The sequence below is a fragment of the Pyxicephalus adspersus genome, chromosome 1, assembly GCF_032062135.1.
Source record: "Pyxicephalus adspersus chromosome 1, UCB_Pads_2.0, whole genome shotgun sequence".
In the NCBI taxonomy this organism is placed as follows: Eukaryota; Metazoa; Chordata; class Amphibia; order Anura; family Pyxicephalidae; genus Pyxicephalus; species Pyxicephalus adspersus.
This window is the reverse complement of record NC_092858.1, coordinates 27,480,245-27,502,596: the sequence shown is the minus strand read 5'-3', so window position 1 is coordinate 27,502,596 and position 22,352 is coordinate 27,480,245. Positions and strand designations below refer to the sequence as shown.

Below are 22,352 nucleotides of genomic sequence, written 5' to 3'. Positions count from 1 at the left end.
CCTTTAAAAAAGAAGAGTTGTGGGTGTGCATAGAAAAAGTTTGAGGCAGGACAGTAAAGTGGTACCATCCTAAGCAGCTCTGGGTGTAGGGTGGACTATATAGATAAAAAAAAAATTATTTTTTATTCTGTACATGTATTCAGAATATCATGTTGGGGTGTAACTTGATTTGACAAGGCGTTAGCCTGCAGTGATATTCTGCATAGCAGCTGGGAGAGGGAAGACCAGAACGGGAGGACAATAACGTACAGAAATGTGCACATAATGACAATGAAAATGCTTTTAGCATTTAGCATTAGCATAGAGGAAGATAACAGCATTACATCTCCTTAACAGTGCATCAGTTTCTTTCTTGTCAAAAAGGATAGAACAATGAAGAATTGCAGGCTGTGTGACACAGTGTAAAGACAAGAACTACTATATTAATCATACAACCCCCTTGTACAATCAAGCTTCAAGCAGACAAAGAATGAGAAGAGACAACTATTTGACTTACATTGCCCTTAACTACATAATTTGAGTCATTTTCAACATCTCTGGCAAGCCCAAAGTCACATATTTTGGCCATTTTTCCACCAGTTATGAGTACGTTTCTGGCTGCAAGGTCTCTGTGAATGCACTGTAAAATAAAGAGATACTAGATGTCATTTAATAGAGTGTCATTTAATGAATAACTTTTTTATACTAACTTCTTGGTTTTAGACTAAAAAAACATCTCTGTATGGGTCAGCACACTCCTGTGGGCCTCATTATAAAAGGGTAAACACACTTTTTCTTTGAAAGTTGCATTATTAAAATACAAATCATCATTTTTAAAAGTGGCAGTCACAGATACAAAACGTGGCAGTTACTCTTCAATTGGTTGGAACTTCTGATCACTAATTTAGATCCATTACTATTCGATTATCTGATGATGTTTGTTAAGAATTAACATCTATCAAAATATGCATTCAGATTCCAACCTGGCAATACCACCACTCTGATTTGTTTCATTTTTACTTACTATTACTTTCTATTTAGTTAGTCAGAATTACATGCAATGCCAATGCATATTTACCAAAGTTTACCGGCAAATGTATTTTTGATGATAGAAAACAATTACAGAAACAAGGGTTTTGATATATTCTGATATCATTGTTATTACTCATTTCATTAAGGACTTTGCTCCAGTCATTTAAAGTTACGTGCACTGCCTGAGGCTGCAACAATTCAAAATACAACTGTGCTTATTTGTGCACATTGTTTATGGTAAGTAACCTGGAGCATCTAAGCAGAGGAAGTTTATATATAACTGAAGGCAGATGAACAGGGGAAAACCAATTTCATAACGTGAAAGAGTGACATCATTTTTCCAAGTAATTTATAGCTCTCGCCATCTCTCCTGTTTCCCTAGAATTCCTAATTACTCAACAGCAATCAGACATGTCCATTTTTAGCTGTAACCACTCTGATGACTATGTCATAAGAGTTCAAAAGTTTGCAAGTTCATAAACAATCCAATCTATGAGCTGCAACAAACTCACCATCTTTGATTCAAGGAATTCCATCCCCTTCGCAACTTGATAGGAGAAGGAGAGCAGATCTTCCAAGGTGAGGATGTTCAGATCCTCCTCATCGTACTTCCTTGTATTTTGGTACTTCATTTCTTTACAAGAAGACAAAACTTTAAACAACGTATTTTAAACTATCATAGTAAAGACTAACTTTTATTACATGTCCTGCAATATTTATTTTTTTTTAAATGTAAAGTTTATTAGAAGAATTTAGAGACATTAAAAACACAACTATATGGCACAAAAATTAAGAACAAACATAAGTCAAATTGCAAGAAATTGAATAAACAACTCAGAAATAAATAACTAGGTGAGCAAGGGATCAGTTTGTCTCAAAAAGAAAACTAAGAGTTCCCAAATGAATTTAACAATTTCAATAAAGAGACGTTGTAGGGGAGTAATATGTCCCATGCTGTAAATATTTCATCTTGTCCCTCTCAAAACAGTAGTGAGAGTCTCCAACCACTGAAGTTTATTGATCCAGTCAATTCAGTGGGCAACCGAGGGGGCCCCTGACTGACACCAAAATCCAAGGATGCATGCTCCTGCAGTAACTTTGTTTTCATTTTTTATTACTTGTCACTGCTTGTCACAAAACATTTGACTGCAAGGGTCAGGTCAGGTGCAGAACCAACTTAGGTGATAGGAGAGTGATAGGAGAAAGAGATGGGGAACACATTAGGAATGTGAAGTAGCCTGAGAATTTTAATAAATAACAATGAAAATCTTAACTATTATAGCACACTCATATAACACTGGGAATATATTCACTAGTGTACATTGGAATATATACAATAGAACCCATTCAGAAGTAGGAAGCAGAAGACTTGAAATGAAACACTTATCCTAATTCAGTAAACCAAGAGCAAGTGCAAAACAACGCACACTGCCTTGCAAGTCAAGCAACAAGTCCCTTAGAGTGAATAAACACATGAAGTTTAGATTAGAGGCAAATTTGTTATTTATCATCTGAAGATGATTTTATTAAATCTTTGGTCTGTAAAATTGATAGTGCCCTGGCTCAGTATACTTTCCTTTCGGCATTAGAGTCTAAGGTTTACATTTTATCTCTAACACTATCTGCATGGTGTTGGTATATTCTCTTTATATTTGTGTGTGTTTCCTCCAACATCCTAAACATACATACATAGGCTAACTGACTTCTCTCTAAAACTGGACTTAGACTATATTTAGGACATTAGACATTAAATTGTGAGCTCATGTGAGTGAAAGTGCATAAAATCTTGGACCTATATAAATACTTAGTAACAATACATCTTTTTTGACAATAACAAAAATGTTTCCCATAGTGAATGAGGTTACAGTACAGAATTCTCTTATCAGTAAGGGGTGATGTGTGCTGCATCTTTTATTTTTCCAAATCTCCTCTATCAAACTAATTTTACAGTTTCTACTGAAGTATTTTACAAGCTGCTGATCTTTAGTTAAAGCTTCTTTTTATTCTCTCTACCCTTTGTCTTGTCCCCTTCTCTTTCTTCTATTCCCCCATCTCTCCCTATCTTACTATGTAAACAAACAAGTAACATTTGTAAAAAAAAAAAAGTAACTAAAAAGATGTTTGAAATGCAATACATAAAAACTTTATCATTTAACACATAGTTTATATATTACAGCTAAGGTTAACATAACACTGGCTGCAGTTTATGTGCAGAATGTAACTCAGGCACACAAATTTCTTTCAACTGTCTCTCTATATTTAATGGGGCCACTGACTATGTCAATTTGACAGATGCAGAAGAGATTCGGCCACTTTACGGTTGGGGGTATTTTGTGCCTTCTGACTGATTCCATCAGACTGTTTTCCTGGCACGGTTTAGTGCTGTGTCTGGCCTAAATTCGTTCACCATGTAGGCTATGATTTATTCATATCATAATCCCTTCAAACATAGATGACTCAGAACAGTTTATACCTTCAGCTTGGAGAAGCTCAGTGTGCCCAGAAGACATGTCCCAGCTGTATTGATTTTTGTCGGATTCATTTGTAGAAAATAGTCCACTGTAGGAACAGTTGCTTACGGATGTCACAACTCTGTCTCTACATAAGCACAAAGAGAAAAAAATACATTATAAAATGTAAATGATAAAATGTGAGAATTTTTAGTTTAGTTTAATTTTAGTTTCACACCCACTTGATGAGCTTACTTTACTCACACGATTTAGCAATTCAGTGACAGAATGTAGGAACGTGAAATGGAATGTGCTGTTAGATATTGGAAGGAAATCTAAAAAAGTGCAATTAGATCCGCCAAGCAAGTAGAATGTTTAAAGTTAGCAAAGGCAGGCTGCATGATTCTTTTAGTATAGGATTCCTTCAACAGCAATTAATAGTAAAATAGTTGCTGTATTCAACAAGGAAAGTGTGATTCAGAATATTTTGTTCACCCTTTAAAAGAACAAGCCTCCAGAGCACAATTGTTTGAGGTTATACCATAAAGTATATCTGTTGCATGGATAAAAGCTTATTTTAGTATACATTTGTGGGGGGTTTGCCACTTTTATTCCAATAATAATAACATGAACACTTGCACTTGCACTTGTAAATAAGGCTTTGAAATAATGACTTGGGAACATTTATAGACTAGCTCTAATTTTTTGACTTAGGAAATGTCTCAATGTACTTGCTTGAATTTTTCCTTTTGTAATGTATAATGCATGTCTGATGAGTACTATCAAGAGATTACTTTTTTGAGTGCCTAAAATATGAAAATAATTTTGAGTACTCCAGTTTCCTGGAAATATGCCTATGGTAGGGACATTTATGAGATTGTGAGCCCTTTTGAGGGACAGCTAGTGACATGACTATGGGCTTTGTACAGCACTGTGTAATAACAATAATAATTCTATTAATAAATTACACTGTGCTTTACATTATTTATAGGTTTGCTTGCTAGAATGGATTGTAGAAAAATGTTATTAGAAAGAAATGTTTTTTTCTGGGTCCTTGCAATGTCTTGTTCTGAAGTGTGCACTTTGGAACTCTGAGATCAGTCAATTGACATGTTCTTCTGAGAAACCAGAAATTGATTTATATTTTCAAAGTCTCTGTAATTAATAATGTGCTATCTGTGCAATTTTTAGGTTAATATTTCAATTGTAAGATGTTTAGGGGGTTCAACAGAACTCATCCAGAATTTAAGCCTAAATAAGCCTTTAGTTTAGTTACTAGTCAGATCCTTCACATACTGCAATGAAAGTCTCCACAAATGTTAAAACAGAAGAAAACTCTGCTCAGCAAAAAAGTCTCAACAGGCAGGCTTTTTAACTGGCATTTGGGATTAAAATGTCTCCTTCACCAGATAATCTTCTGCTTTACTTTTTTCTGTTTGTTTACACTGAGCTGCACATGCAGGGCTCAGTGTATAGCCCACCCCACCAATGAAGGTGCCTGAAAACAGAAGGAGACCAGGCAAAGACAACCGAAGATCCAATGGAGCCACAAAGAACATGGAAACTGTCATAACAATGGTGGAGAGGCAATATGGCAGACTAAAAGAGGTAATATTTGAACAGGTAATTGCTCCAAAAAGTGAAAAAAGGATGTAGCCTGTTTTAAAGTATAAAACATTACATTAAAGCACAATTAAACGTTAAACATTTAAAAGCAAATAAATGTACCTGAACTTTTCCTCCTGGTTAAAATTATGGTAAAAAGTGAAAGTGTTGTCTTTAATGACATCAGACCATGTCTTGTGAAATGTCTCTCTCTTAGATTTTAAGTAGTTGAGAAGATCTCCATAGAGGCAGTATTCAAAAATGAGATACACTGGACCTAAAATTTTGGTGGATACAAAGTTAAAAAGTTGTGTGTGCTGGATATCTAAGAGATAGATGACATGCAACCTATGTGTGTTATAGAAACAGTAAAGGTTTGGATGGCAGTATACAGTATACTATATTTATATATGTAATAGAAGCAATTTACCTGATGCAGTACATGCTCCCAGCAAGTTTACAATATTTTCATGATGTCCAATCTGAGTCATCATTTTTAGTTCTGACATTAGGGCCTCTTTTTCTGAAACATCAGGGCTTTCTGCAAATGATTGATAAATGGAGTTACAATTAGCCATAATGTTCCAAGGACACATCAGCCAACTCTTTCCAGGTAAACAGTAGATACTTATCAGAAACTACTATTCTACTGTACATGTTATAAAAGTATTGTAGCTACAGAGAATATTCTTCTAAACGGTATCTTCTACCTACCTTTTAGCATTTTGACAGCCACCTGCTGTGAGACCCCTGGTTTAGTGATTCCATATGCTGTAGCAGTGACCACTTTACCAAATGCTCCAGAACCGATTGTTTTTCCTAAAATTTATGGAATAAAGAGTTAATGTTCGTGTATTTTGTGGACCTATATAACAAACAAGATTATTTCAAGATAGTTTTAAAGATAGTTATAAATACTTTATAAAGTTTTTGTTGGGCATCCTAAAATTATATAACATGCTAACACTAGTTTACAGTGTGGAAGTCTAATGTGGCCTCTCAAGCCAACATGAAAATCACATTGCTTAAAAGTAAAATTGAACTTTGCGGGTCAAAACAACAGATTTAATTCACTGATTGCTTCATATCCCCACAGGAACAAAATGAAAAAAACATTTAAAGTTATTATCATTGGGATTTTCATGTTGGCTTAAGGTCACATAGGAAGAAAGGAAATTACTTTCCTTACCATCCTGGCAAGCTAAATGCTGAAAAATATGGTATTCATAGGTTTTTGATAAATGTGGACACCCTCTGTCAACACCCCCCCCCGTCCCTACAATGCTTGGTGCCTAAGTGTGGATGTGTATGTCTACCATAATGCCAACTTTCTGAAAGAAGGGACTTCAGTGCAGTTTAAAGTGATGAGTAGAGTAATATTAATGATATTCAACAACAAACAGTATCTTTTATGTCTAGGGAGAGGTGGGGGTAGGGTAGTCTTAGGTTTTGGATAGCAACTATGTTTTGGGTATTACAACAGTTTTTTTTTTTGTTCCATATCCTGTTTTAGTTTTTGTGTGCTCATTTGGATTTTTCACATCCATAAACAAGAACAGTATCTCAAAGCCAAAGCAACTGTTGTTTATTAACAATATGAATAGAAAGGGTGACTGATCATTTGTAATTATCCTAAACTACAGCTTGTGTGCCGACTGCAGGTGATAGGGTATCACAGTGATGGTTATAACTATGGTAGTTATAATCATTACAAGCCGGCTGATGACACAAAGTATATGTGCATCAGTCTATAAAACCTAGCAAAACATCTGTTATTTCAGAAATGATGAGCATCAACCACTTCATATGGCCATCTAAGGTTACAAAAAGCTTTACTAAGGCAAGGTGATATAATAATCAGTGCGTAACTACAACATCCTGACATATAAAGTACTCTACATTGGTAAATTATGAGTTCTAATTGATTGCTGTGGATTACTGCTTTGCAAAAAAGTACAAAATCAGCATCTTACCAATTTCCAAATTCTCTCTTGGGAATTCCCACTTTAAGTCATACTCTAATACAGAGAAATCAATGTAGATATATTCATTGTCTGAAGGGCCCACGTATTGGATCATCAGCAGTTGACTTTCATACTTGTATTGCTTTGTAAAAAAATCCAAATAACAATGCATTAGATCAAATACAAAAATAACATAATAATACACACATAAAATACAAAAATATTTAAATCATGGGATAAAAAAATATATATTTTACCTTCTTGTACTTGTTTAGTACCAACATCATGGATACAATAGCTATAATAGCTAAGCAAAGGCCACAAGTTCCAATTGCAATAGGAAAAATGAAATTATTTTTTTCTACAAATTAAAAAAGAAACATACCATATAAATGAATGTCATAATACTGAAATTCAACTTAGAAAGATAAACAGTGTGTATGGTAATAAAAAAAAAATGTTTCCCTGATCAAATGGTGACAACATTCTTTCCAGTCACATCCTACTTGAGGTCCAAATAAAACACTGCTTTTTTAGCAGGTCCCACCCTTGTCAACATATCTAGTTTTGAGGAAGCACCCCAACAGCCACTTACATCATATATACTCTATATACTTAAATATAAACCAATACACATAAAAACCAAGGTATTTTTTTACTTTAAAACATTGGACAATGCTTTTACTGAGTATAAATATAGGGTACAAAATTCAACCATTACTGCTAACATTTAAAACAGTAATCAATAGAATTGGCAATACAATAAATGAATACATTGATGGTGTGTTATTTTTGGGTTCAGTCTATATATTATTTACCCCCTTTGTACGGGTTTAGGTGTTTTGTAGTTTTGTGTTATGGTGGGTCAATTATTCCTAAATTATATTTTGTGCATTATTGTTGGTCACCAGTAAATGGTGCTGTGTCCTCATGTAAGGTGTGTAACAAACCCAATTCTTATGTCTTCATGTCTCCAATGCAGGAGTTGATTACATACTTTATACGAGGACCCAGCACCATCGAGTGGTGTGACCCGAGTATAAAATACTTCTAATAGTATTTTGCCAATATATATATATATATATATATATATATATATTTGCAAAATACTATTAGAAAAAAATGTGAGTATGTGTATATATATATAAAATATATGTATTTTAATAGGCCTTGTATGCTCTTCCTTTCCTCTATTACATTTTACTGACCCTATACTGACAGATGACTCTACACAAGTCAAACATAATCTGATCATAATAGGTAATATGACGATCATACCAGTCCCGCTCTGCAGCATTTCATAAGATATATTGTATTGCAGAATTTCTAAAAGACAACAGGCAACACTTTCAGTATTGTCATGAATAGTGACATTTATTTACAATTTTAAAATTAAACCTACAACACAGATATTGGTCCGAAATGAGCTGTACTTTATCACTGGGTCTGATTTTTAATGCAATAGTGTATAAGACTTCATATACTGGAAGGTTTTCCTAAATTGCATTAACGCTTTAAACCCTTTACTAATGGTTCACCATGACACAGTTGTTTCATACTCATGTGAATTTTAACACCACTGAAATGAGCAATCTCATGCACCTTATAATCAGGAATACAGCTTAAATATAAGATATGTCATAAAATTACCTTGTGGTAAGAACTGATATGCTTTTCAAAGATCAAATGCTTGTTTAGGACTATAGGGAATGTGACAAGCAAAGCTTATCTTATTCTGGTACTTAACCTACTCCAGCCACCATGCCAGCCACCAGGGGAACAATGGATTAGTAAACTTACACTTTTATCCTCTATAGGCATAAACAAGCAAACAACCTTTGCAATGAAGGGGTAGCCTTGCCAAAAGGGGTTCTGGATCCTGGAGTCCAGCTGTAGGTTGCCATTAGACTGTTGAAATCTCAGAGCAGTGACCAGGAGCTTTAACACTAGATTTCTAACCCTGTCAACATTATGATGACAAATGGGGTGGCACAGTGGCTCCGAGGTTAGCACTCTTGCCTTTGCAGAGCTACTTCACAGATTTGAATCTTGGCCAGAGTACTATCTGCATGGAGTTTGCATGCTCTCTACATGTTTATTGTGTATTTGATTAGTTGGTGGTGTATATATCGCTAATATATAATGTTAGTGGATATAGGCAATGTATATAATGCTAGTAGGTAATATATACCTATTTTTGGTTAAAAATGTCAGAACTGTAATCTGACTGCTTGGTTTAATAAAGGGATTTAGTATTCGGTCACTAAAATGATTATTAATAAAGACTGGCAGATGGAATTACACAAATGTGCTGAGCCTACCTTGATGGTTGAACAATGTTTGTGTGCATGTTAACCCAGCAGAATTGTTTGCACAGCTGCAGATGATAAACGATCCCCTGTCATTGTCCAGAATCAAGGAGCTAGTGGATTCCCAGGCCTTTGTGGTTCTTTTGGATAATCCATATGTAATCCCCTCTGTGATCACTTCAGTGCAACTATAAAAAAAATATTATTACCTTAATTTACTAAAGGGTAAACTTTAGGAGGATATAAATATTGCAACTAGTTTTATTACATTAAATTTGTATGAGCCTTTTGCACAGCTCAATCCCTGCCACGAGAGCCCGCTTGCTGGGTAATTAGGCTGACTGCCAACAAAATGCATACACTCTTGAAAGGTCATTACCTGATATTAGGTAAATGTAATGTATAGGTAAGAATAGTACAAAAAAAATATTAGTAAGGATTCTGTTTGGTATGGGGAAAGGTCTTTGTGGGGGAGAAGGGTGACACCATAAAATTTTTTATTGTAACCAATGTACTGAAGCAATACAGAGAATGAGTTCCCTTAGTGCTGCATTGGTGTTTTGATATATATTAGCTATATTCAACATTATAGGAGGCTCACACATTCATGGATCCATTAGGTGTTTTAGCATCGATGTTGGAAATGCTCAAAGGGGGCACACAAAGTTTTTTTGTTTCAAAAGATAAAAAACAATATTTTAAACTAGGTGGTACAGTTTCTATCTCACTGTACCAGACTTGTGCTTTGGTTTGTACACAGACACAGGTGGCAGGCACAACGTACAAGCTTTTTCAACTAGAATTTGATTGTTAAGCTGCTTTCAGAGGCTTTTACAGCTACAAGTTACTAATTGGCTATGTGCCTACTAGTGTTGGTGTTTGAATTCGGGTTGTCCTTATATTCGACCCGAATATAGCTGTTCGAATTCGGATAGACCTGACCTGAAAAACACAGGATTCGACGGCACAAATTTGTGTGTAGAAAAATGTGTTAAAAAAAATTATTGTTAAAGTAATTTATTGAATGTGTGTGATTTGTGTAACTAATTTTTTTTTTTACAGGTTATCCCACAATAACAGGATGAGTCCCACAGCTGCACAGCAGTGGGAATCCTCCTGTCAGTGTGGGATCCCTTGGCACTAGAGGTTAAATGGGGACGAGTTTCCCCATTCATCACTTCTAGTGCTCTGTGATTGGCTGAGGAAAGGTAAACCCTGATGACAACTCAAGCGTCATCTTGCTGGGGATCTTTCAATGAATGCGGCCGTGGTCGCACAGTCCCGAAAAATAACCCGAATTTTCCCACCATTGACTTTAATGGTGTTCCAATTTGGCATTCGATCACCCGAACAATATCCCCCTATTTGATCCAATAGCTGTCGAATAGAATGGTGAGATATTCGACCAACACCTAGTGCCTATCATTTGGCTGATTTCTTGAATTCCAAGGTACTTACTTATGAGAGTCATTATAGCTTCTTAGCCATTTCCAGTCTGAGATTGGATAGCTCCACGATTGACACGTGATTGTTTTCTTCTTGGATATCTTACATTCTACCTTTGGCTTTTCTAGTAAAATTAAAAAAAAAGGTAATTCTTTTGCATGATATACAATGCTTATATTAATTTATGTTTTCCATGTACAATATAGATATAAATCTGGTCAGCAATTAGCAATTACCGTATTTTTCTTCAAAACTGGGGGGGAAAGTTGGTGCGTCTTATACGACAAATACACATTTTGCCTGCATTAAAACTGCCCCTAACTTTGTGTGGTGCTTGCTCGCAGTTTTCTCTTTATGCTGTGTGTGCTGCAGGCTAGATTTGTGGCATGTACTGCGGGCTGTGGAGACTTCTTTGACCCTCCCTGCATGGCCAGGCTGTGTGTTCGGGCTTCCCTCTCCCTCCTATAGCGCGCCTTGTCCCCTCTCCTGACAGTCTAACCACGTGCTGCCCGGGCACCATGTCAACGCTCTGCTGAGCTTACCGGTACCTTTCCCTCCATCAGTGCGGGCTGTGCCTCCTCATGTCTCCCCAGGCAGCCTCACTCCTTGCTGGGCAGTGTGGGCACAATTTCGCCGCTTCTGTGCATATCTCCCGGGCACTGTATCAATCTATGTTGCTCTGAAATGTCCGCATGTCTGCATCTAACATCTAACATCTAACAGAACCGTAGATAACAAAGGAGCCAAAACCATAACCGTAAAAACCTCAGGGCATGAGAAAACCCACTACACGGTTGTGCTGTCCTGCTGTGCAGATGGTACCAAACTGCCTCCGATGTTGATCTTTAAAAGGGAATCATTCCCAAAAGAAACAATTCCATGGGGAGTTGTCGTGCACGTTCATGATAAAGGGTTGATGGACGAAAATGGCATGAGGCTGTTCAGAGCGCTTGACCAGTTCAGAACGCACATTACGGAAACTACTAAAAAGAACTTTAAGGAAGTTAAGACCCAAATAGCTGTGATTCCTGGTGGTCAAACTGTTCAAAGTTCTGATGCGAGAGGAGTGGAACACCTGGATGGCAGCTGGGAACCATGATCTGAATAAAATAGATACTATATTAGAGAATTGTAACTGATGTCATTAAAAAATGCTAATTGTTTTGTTTTCTCTAATAATGCTTATTGTCCAAAAACCGTTTCCAAATATATCCAAATAAATCTATGATTTATTTGAAATATCCAAATAAATATATGTTACAATATATATTTTTCTCACACTCCAATAGTCCCTATCCAATATGCTCAAGCACTCATCAACCTAGGTGGACCATTCAGACAAAACAATGGTCAAGGTGTGCTTCATACGTAAGGAAATATTCTCGTAGAGTACTGGATGCGTATATCCCAGTGATGTTGAAATGGCTGACTTTGATATAAGTACTGTATATGGGATTTTAATTTTTTACATTCTACTTTTGCCTGAATTGGCAGAATTGCTGTAATATTTTAGTGGTATCATAATGAGAACTCTAGACTAAGATTTACTGCCTGATATATCAAGAACACAATCTATAGGACAGGAAGCAAGCAGAAACAGTAAACTTGCAGCATCAAAGGGTTCCCTTACCAGCTTTAAACAAAACAGCAATTGAACTTTATGTAAAACAATGTGCTTTTGCTAAACAGGAAGCACACCATGCATACTGTATGTAAATAGCTAATGTTTAGGATCAGTTTGAAACGAATTTATTATGATGACCAGAATTTACTTATAGACCCATATACACACATATATACAAATATATGACATACATATCAGTGTTCTTTAGTTCATACCTTATTCCATTTTCTTCAATGATTACAGCGCATTTTGAGGGTTTAGACTGATGAATCCATGTACATCTTCCAGGTGGAAATGCTTTAAACGCTACAGCAAAACAATGTTCTTCCCGGCTGTCAACATCATGCTCCTCACTTGTCATGTTCATGTCAATAACCCCTTTATCTAAAATGGAATCAGAAAAAGCACATTGTTCTTAACATGGCTCTCCAAGGCCGAAGCGGTTACTCTTTCGTCAGTAATGGTATTACTCATACCCTCATAGAGAATTTCTTTCCACCCAGGGTTCCTCCGGAGGCTGCTAGGGGTTCCTTATGCAACAAGCAGTTTTTTACACCTAGGTCAGTTAACACTGAAACTGAAAATTATCTTTTTGGCTAAGGGTTACATTCTTTCCACTGACCACCATGCCAATGTACTGAGGGCTGTGGATATTGGTATTATTGCCAGGTATTGTTTGCTACAGTAATGGACTTCTCAAACAGGACCTGATTTATTAAAGCTCTCCAGGGCTGGAGAAGATACACTCTCATTAGTGAACTTGGCTGATCCAACAAACCGGGAATGGATCTAGTCCAGGATTGAAAACATTTGCTAACAAATAGCAAATTACTTACACCACCCAGGTTCTTTGATGAAAGTGTATCTTCTCCAGCTTTTGAAAGCTTTAATAAATCAGGTCAACAGCTTCTAGAAAGAAAATGTTATAATTTACAATAAGTGAATACCTAATAGTGTAAGTGGCACAGTCTTGTTCTTATGAACGCTTGATGAACAGGTGATACTAATGTTGTTTCCTCCTTTCATCTTTGTTGTTGATACAAACACCACCTTTATCATTTCACCATTTTTATTATAGCATTTTTCTTCATTCCATTGCATCTGTATAAATACAAGCATAATATTTTACAGTCAGTCACATGCTGTAGTCATCATAACACTAACATATGTTTATGCTCAGAAACTAGGAACTCCTAATCATATTTTTATTCAATATTATAATCATAATTACAGTTGATATACATTGATTCCTGCAATCGCAAATGGAAGCAATTTGACTGATTCTTATTTGATTCATCACTTTTGCCAAATCAATCTATTAGACCAAATTATACTATTGTGGTCTATTTATAAATGTTTTTCCCAAGATAAAATAGGCACATTTTCTCATTTGTTTTAATTAGAAAATGTGTAAATCAGCTAATTAAATCCAATTCGAAATGTGTGTAAATTTTGGGTAAAAGTTGGGTGAATCTTGAAAATATTTATAAATAGATCCTATAGTGTAAGGCTTTAGTTTGGGAAAGTGTTATGTTCTGAATGGTATATTTTCTACTCTCTCATTTGAGGAAAATCAAGTAGTAAACATAATAATTATTTAGCAATTTAATCAAACATTTAAAGCAAAGCAGCAGTATTATGTTTTATAATTAGGCCAACCCCCCCTTCCTTCCCCAAAAAACAAATCAAAAAAAACAAAACAAGTTGTTAATTTTGCTTCTTTTAATAAATACTTACTTATTTACCACTATATGATCATTTCTATGTAAAACAGAATAAAGAACATCCTCATTTGGAGTTAATGTAAAAAGTTTTGAACTTTCTTTTCAAATGACAGTTCTCTTTTCATTCTACAGAAAGTGGCAGTCAATCCTTGTATACATTTCATATTTTAAAAGCACATAAATATTTTTACAGCTTCCACATAACATTCTTACAAATCCACAAAGATTTTTGGAGCTATGATTCTTCCCCATCAATGTCAATTTGAAGGCCAAAGCAATTAAAGTTCATATGCGGCAGTTCAAAGCAGATTCAGAAGCAGCCTAAAGCAGCTCCTTGAGCAATTTAAACTAACTCAAAGAATAGTTATGGATTGATCTGTTTCCTCTGAAAGTAAGCAGAGGTGAAAGAGAATGATAGAGGTTTCAAGGTAGGTGGAAGCAATATCAACAATCTTTGATATGCAAATTCATTCAGAGGTGAAAATATAAAAGACTTCAGGAGCTTCACAAAAAAAGAACAAAGTAAAAAGATAAGACTTCAGTTAAATATGGAGAAAACAACAAGGAAGAAAGGTTTGATTTGAAGATTTAAAGACAAATAAGTAAAGGTAGATAGATTCTGCAGCCCTAGAATCAATTTTAAAATCCAACATTATGACACAGACTGGCACTTGGAAGTGTAGAGTTAAAAGACATAGAAAAATATTTAAAAATACTGATGCACCTTTAATTGCAAAATCAGATTCACCAAGTTTATGGTATTTTCTGTTGCTCTTGATAGACATGAAGGCTTGGAAAAATAGGGTTGGAAAAATATGGATGCTTTTCAACTTATTGTTGATGTAAAAAAGGCAAACAAATAGACCCTTTAACAAACCAAGCATCAAACAAGATGTCTTATTTTGGACAAATTATAGGACGAACCGACCACTGGAACAATTATAGAAGAGTTAGAGGATAATGAAGATGACCAGCACAATGGCCCAAAATAGTTAAGTTTGAAGGCTGAAGGTTAAAAGTGGAGACAGGTGACTGCCAAGTCGACATCAGCTTGACACCAATTAATTTATATTACTAATATTAGTAACAACATTAATGATAACACAGTTGTCTTTATATACGGTAGATACAGCCTAGGAAGATTTTTTGAGGAGAAGCCAGAGATGTCATTTAGTTATGATTTTGAAAGTGATGATCGCATATAAGCTATGTTAGTTCAATAATCCTGAAAGTGTTATTGTTGGCTTATAGCCTTACGCTCTGTACACACGTTAGATTTTTGTTGTTGGAAAGTATCTTTTATGATCCTTTCCAATAACAAAAGACTGAAAGATGGATGAACAAGCGCTGTACATTCAGCACCATTCTGCTCTATGGAGGGGGGGAGAAGGGCGAGCGATTGGCACCACGCTGCGCTCTCTCCCCTTCACTTGAATTGCAGTTGTTCGTCCTTCATAGATCTGTCAGGAAGGATCTATGAAGGACGTTGGACAGCCACTGAAAACACGCCCGATTCACATCCAACGCCAGCCCTAAAGCAATAATCGGATGAGAATCATCTGACATGTGTACATAGCCTAACCCAGCCTGTGTGATAAATAAATAAATAAAATGTAATATTTACCTACAATACTGTCCCCATCATGCAGTTCTCCCTTATCTCCATAAGATGTTCTCAATCATATAGGGTTGAGCTACAATCAGCATTACTCAACATGGAATACTGTTTATATTTTGAGCACAGGGCAGCATAGGACCACTCCCTGAGGGTGCTTTAAAACAATGTCCTTCAATCACTGTGTAATGGTGCACTGACTTCTATCACGAAATCCTGAAGCTGAACCAAAGCAACAAATTGTAGATCTAAGTTTACTCAGCGTACAACCAGGGATCCTCTCAGACACCACCAGCCAATCAGTGTGCTCATACAGTAAAAAGCATTTTCATAGGCTGGTGGTGCCAAGAGTGGTCCTGTCCCTTGATGACTCCAGGTCAAAACGCTTACCGTCATTTTCACTCAAGACAAGTGTTTTTTTACTTACAGTAGTAGTAGTGGTTGAGCAATTGCACTTAGCAAGTGATGACTGCCTGCTGTGCACAAAAGGAGATAACTTTGATTAGCTTGAACAGGGCTTATGTTTAGTTCTATTAGAACCAAACCAAATTTTGTTGGTCCAATTCCAAACAGCAGCACTAGACACGAACAACAGGTAACAAAAGCATAAAAGAACAAACTTGATAAAAGCTTGAGATTGATGAAAGCTATCTATAAAACCTTTTGCCTTCTGGTAAATCAAGACTACAGCTTTACAATCAATAAAGCTCTCTAATATTCCCTAATGACTTGGGATCTCTGGCACTGACTTTTTATGAAGTATCACTGCTTGTACAGAGAACAAAGCTACTTCTTTAAAGCCTGTTGAAAGGGAAACTAATGCTGAGGCTTTTTTCTAAAGGGAACAAACTGGAAGTCTTTGCACACATATTGTTATAATGCACCTGAAATTTATTTAGCTGATTTATACTGAAAGTTCATTTGGACTTTCAATAAGTAGATTGTTTCCCTTATGATCAAACATATTTTTAGCTCTATGTTGTGAGATTATTGTGAGTAGTGAGAAATTTTGTAAAATAAAGTTGTAGCCTATAGACAAAATTTAAACTTTTTATCTGAATCTGTGACTATGCAATAGAACAAATCCAAATACAGTATATTATCGGGGAGATTGTCCTTATTAATTTTGTTACAACAAATCTAAAATTGGAGGAGCAATATATATATATATATATATATATATATATATATATATAATAATCATTTTTTAATATTCCTATAGATATCAGTGGTCTGTGAATTAAAGTCTAAGTGCAAATAAAATCTACTGTCTGCTCTGTGACACTGATGTGTTAAATATTATTACCTATAGTGTGTAGTTGAGCACACTCTGTACCATACACATTAGTAGCACAGCATGTATCATTGTGACCCATTAGACATCTGGCTTCTATTTCACGCTGAACTCCAATAACACCGTAAGCATCTGTCTTGAACAATGACTCCAAGCCTTCATTTTCACACCTTGATTAACGACAACCAGACCAGCAAAAAGCATAAAACAGTTGGACAGTTTTGAATTTTCAAATAATTTTGTTTTTTGTATTCATGTAGATTTGTTTTGAAAAAGATTGAAAACTGCTCATTAAGAAAATAAAGAAACAGAAGAACAGTTAATGTTAAGTAACCTTTTAACCAACCAATAACATATATTGCATATTTATTTTTTAACTTATATTCCATTGTCTTTTTCACAGTCAGTTCTTCGTTCAGTTTTCAATATGTCAGATATACTTTTTATCAGACAAAGAAGTGGCTGAAATGGCTGCTGATTATAAGTTGCTAGTCATGGATATTCCCCCAAAGTATAGGACACACACCCCTTAGGAGAAAAGCAATGTATGCAGCAATGTATGTCACACTAAGCCCATCACATAATACCCAAACGCCCAAATACCCAGTGTACAAACATAGAGTGGCCAAAGTGTATATATACTGTGACTTTTTTACCAGTAAGAATTTACCAGCTGCCACAATTAGATCCACATAGGTTTGCATTGCCAGGCACATTTGTACCAATGGAACCAAGCGATTACACATTAGAATGCGATACTGCCTGTGTGCAAGGATGGTATAGGTTCCCTTGGTTCTGAAATCCCAGTCCATGTGTGTAATGCAGAAATTCAGCTACTGTCTACTGCCACCCCAATCACCAAGCAATGCAATGCTCATTCAATTCATTTTTACGAGCAATGTAATACTGTATGTTAGTTTTCAGCCTGACTGAAGTTTTTATGGAAGAATTTTAAATGTGCCCATGCTCTGTTAACATATACATACATGTCTCACCTGTTGTTACATGGGTTGTCTAATTTCCATCGAACATCAGGAGCAGGAAAGCCTTCTGATATACATCTCACCTTTTTTCCCTCTACTGTGAAATAGGGCTTTCGTGGCTTACCTAAACAAATGTGAAAAAATATATTTAAGTATTTATATGAGTATGTAGTGCCGTTCAAACAATAAATATAAAAAAGAAGGTGGGCATGGAAGCAAACACATGTAGACATATGAATAAAATGGGGTTGTCAATTTTTTAATGTGAAAGAATATTACACTTTCATTAGTGAATCTGGGTGATTCAGCAAACCTGGAATGGATCTGGTCCAAGATTGAAAACATTTGTCAACACATAACAAATGACTTTTAAGAAATCTAGTCCAGGTTTGCTGGAAAAGTTATAATGGAAACTTCTGTGGCGGTGGTAAGAAAATTTCCCCTTGCTTTAGAAAGCATTTCTATTATTTCCATTTCAGTCTTTAGGACAAGAAAAAGGAAAATTGCTCCAACGGCACCAAGAAATCAGAAATACCTAACTTACATACTTTACAAACATTTTAACCTACATACATTGACATCTCTGAAAAAGGTGCTTGTTGCATGGCTGCTACAGTGGGTTTTAAAGCCCTTATACTAGACTTTTCCAACCAGGGTCCCTCCAGAGGTTGCTAAGGGTTCCTTAGGCTTTGACTGATTGACTTACTATGTGCACACCTGCACTTTTTCCAGGGCCCAATGCCAGCAGCATAACTTAAGTAATCTTTTTACCTGTCTATAAAGGTGACATTCTGATTATTATTTAAAGGGGTCTATTGAACTAATTGTACCACTAGGTAAAAAGGTTGACAATGGTTGTCTTATACTAAGATAAACCAGAATGCTGCAAAATAGTGTAAAAAAGTCAGAGATAATAATTTCTGTACTTGTTTCAGGTCAGTGGCTTAAATCAATCAACATTTCTTAGTGGGACAAATTGCCTCCATTCCCAGCTGTGTGCTGTGGTTCCTTCCTTCGACTACCAAATCAATCAATCAATCAATGAGAATCAGCAGTGATGTAGGGAACCCCAGCATATGGGAGGACCCAGGCATCTGACATTTAGGTGCTGAATGTAGATTACATTTATGGGAGCGGTAGTACTACAATAGAAGGGACGTAGAAGATCAGGGCTGCGGCACAGGTAAGTAAAATACCATTTTTGTTGCATGGAAATAAAGTTTTGAATAGTTGAAAGAAATTACAGGGTCCCTTTAAGCAACTATACCTTTATTTCAGGAGGTCATGTTGCACTCTCACTATTAAACAGAACTTCTCCATTTTTTATTAATTCCTGCCTCCTTCGGTATCTTTTTAACTGAAACCAGGAACTAAGAGTTTCACCTGATAATCTATATTAATTCATCCAGTATCCTAAATGAATGACCTGTGAGGAGTATGACATTCAAAGTGGGACTTCCTGTTATTTATCCAGAGAGTGAGCCCTGCAATAGCAACACAGACAGAAATAAAAATTATTTTGTAATGTAGGGCTACAACCATTTGTCAAGGTTTTTGTTACTTGCTCTTCCCTCACTTCTTGTCTAATGAAACCATTGACAGCAGGGCAGGAAATGAGGGTGAATCTTTCTAATGAACCCCCAGAAACCTGACAGGTGTTCCAATCCTTTCCCACATTATCCATACCAAAGAAACAAGTTATTGGCTAGAGACAAATACAATAATACTACAGTTTATTTATTAGTAGTTGCTCTACTGTATACAGGCAATCCCCAAGTTAGGGACATCCGACATACAGACGACTCCAAGATACGAACAGGGCTTCCCTACTGGTTTGTGTGCAGGACGGAGGCTTGATGGGGGGGCAGTTTGCATGACTTGCAGAAGACTTTTTGCTGTTTTGCTGTTCTGCAAGCTCTTGCGAGCTCTTGTAAGCTCTTGCAACTCTTTAACTACCAAGACAAACTCTGCAGTTGTTTCTTTTTGCATATCAAAGAACAGCTTGCTCTAGAAGTTATTGAATGCCCAGGTTAGGCTGCCTAATAATATGTTGAGACATACATCTGTCCTAATTGCACTTAATAAAATAATGTACCTGTTCCGATTTACATACAAATTCAACTTAAGAACAAATAGACAATATCTAAAAACTCTTGGGAGTGATGCAAACTCTACTCACATGATAGGATAACATTTCAAATGCATGTAATAATACAAAAATTAAATACAAACAACTATAAGCCCCTGGAGGCTGAAGGTATTGATCATAGCAAATATTATGCTATATAAAAAATTTTTCAATGGCGGGTGATATAGCCAGGTGCACTTAATACAGCAAATGTTTTCAATCTTGTACCAGATCCATTTCCGGCTTGCTGGATCACCCAACTTCACTGATAAAAGTGTATCCTCTCCAGCCTTGAATAGCTTTAATAAATCAGGCCCTTTAGCTCTGAGACTATAGTTTATCTGCTTTCCTATCATTGAGCACTCCGTTTAATTTCTATATGTCATACTATTTTGTACATTATTACAAAGCAAGCGATTTCTTAAAGTAATCAGGAATTGCATATGAGGTCTCATTATTTGCAGGTTTTAAATCGCCTATCTTTTACCTGCACTGTGACTCTTTCTGCCTGGCCTTCCAAATCAAACACTATAGTATTAGGAATCATGCTAGAATAAAGCTGCCTCCCTAGCTTTGTCTCCTGCATTGATCCTGCTGTACTGCAGTGCTCATTTGCTTTCATTTTCAGATACTGATAGTGGCGCCTGAGCTGCTGAGGGACAAAACAACCCACTGAAGATATAGGTGTTCAGGGTAGGTGGGACTCTACAAAGCTGGTCATCTTGGTCCCTCTATAGAGGTATCAGTCTCCAATAAGCATGTCCAACTGTGCAAGAAGTCCACTGATATTCAGTTTGCCACTGCATGTGATGTGAGAAGTTGGAATAAATAAGGAAGGATAACGTAAACTCTGGTAAAGAATAGAAGACAACTGGACAACTATGTTTGAAAGTATTAGAAGGCATACAGCATACAGTGTTGTAGGTAACCCATTTCAGTGGTACCACCACATGACCATACCAATGACCCATACACATTTGGAATAGCAGTCAGCATCCCCTGAATTGTTCCCTTGCACAGTTCAACAGCAGTTTCCTTAAAGCATCACAAGAAAGCCTACATTCTATTTTTTAATTCCCAGCAATGCTTGGCATGTACATCGTAAATCAGGTGTGACCATAAAAGATAGCGGGCTTCCCTTCTAGGGCTATTTAGAGAAGCTGCTTCAACAGTCAAAGCATCAAGCTGTTGTTCAGCAGATCATCTTTCCTGTTTAAAAGCTGCGTTACTTCCTGTGGATGCCACAGCCTGGTTGAATGAGTTGGAGAAACCTATATCTTATCTATAAAGCTAGTGGTACTGCTTGTGGTCCTGACCCCATTCTCTAATAACAAACACAACAAAAACATCTAAAGTACATGTGCTAAAAAATACTTACATTTGTCTCTCTCAAATAAAAGAATAACATCAATCTTATTGAAAAGCAAAGTGTATATATCATTACGAGTCATAGGAGTTATAGGCACACTTTGTATACTACAAGTCATTTTTGTCTGCCCCTCAGAATTATGCACACATATCAAATGAACTAATATTAGCTACATTTTGAACCTCAGACACACCCCAGCAATCCTACAAACCAGTGACTCCTCATAGCTAATAATAGAGATTTAACAGAATTGTGGGACACAATTTATTACTGTCATACAGTGTCCGTGTCCTAAAACTGGGCACAGACCAAGACAAAATCTTCCATATACTATCCCACTCTAACGCCTCACATAATATACAAGTGCATGGTGCACAACATACAAACTGTACTGTGGTTCTATACTAATCCACATGATTAGATTCCATTCACAGAGCTCTCTGATCCAGTGGGCCTGATTTATTAACGCTCTCCAAGCCTTGAGAAGATACCTTTTCATCAGTGCAGCTGAGTGATCCAACAAACCTGGAATGGATCTGGTCCAGGATTGAAAACATCTGTTAACAAATAACAAATTACTTTAAAGAAATCCATTCCAGGTCTGCTTGATTACCAAGGTTTACTGATGAAAAATGTGTTTTCGCCAGTCTTGGATAACTTTAATAAATTAGATCCATTGGCCTGATCAATAAAGCTCTCCAAGAATAGAGAAAATAGACTATCATCAGGGAGAATACGGGTGTTCGAGCAAACCTGGAATGGATCTGGACCAGGATTGAAAACATTTAAATAAAATATATATATATATATATATATATATATATATATAT

General features: G+C 36.1%; 1 protein-coding gene across 1 annotated transcript in view; it reads right to left on the bottom strand.

The window, feature by feature from the left end:
• Positions 1-22,352, bottom strand: part of FLT3 (fms related receptor tyrosine kinase 3) — a 47,837-nt gene that overhangs the window by 6,310 nt on the left and 19,175 nt on the right. Inside the window, exons 3-18 of the mRNA XM_072399478.1 lie at positions 18,038-18,149; positions 17,055-17,212; positions 14,850-14,923; positions 13,357-13,510; positions 12,625-12,793; positions 10,798-10,968; positions 9,352-9,527; positions 8,309-8,356; positions 7,288-7,391; positions 7,040-7,172; positions 5,781-5,885; positions 5,497-5,607; positions 5,190-5,343; positions 3,485-3,609; positions 1,524-1,645; positions 497-619 (exon numbers count right to left, since the gene is read on the bottom strand). Of these exons, the coding sequence (XP_072255579.1) occupies positions 497-619; positions 1,524-1,645; positions 3,485-3,609; positions 5,190-5,343; positions 5,497-5,607; positions 5,781-5,885; positions 7,040-7,172; positions 7,288-7,391; positions 8,309-8,356; positions 9,352-9,527; positions 10,798-10,968; positions 12,625-12,793; positions 13,357-13,510; positions 14,850-14,923; positions 17,055-17,212; positions 18,038-18,149 (2,039 nt within the window). The remainder of the gene's footprint in view (positions 1-496; positions 620-1,523; positions 1,646-3,484; positions 3,610-5,189; positions 5,344-5,496; positions 5,608-5,780; positions 5,886-7,039; positions 7,173-7,287; positions 7,392-8,308; positions 8,357-9,351; positions 9,528-10,797; positions 10,969-12,624; positions 12,794-13,356; positions 13,511-14,849; positions 14,924-17,054; positions 17,213-18,037; positions 18,150-22,352) is intronic.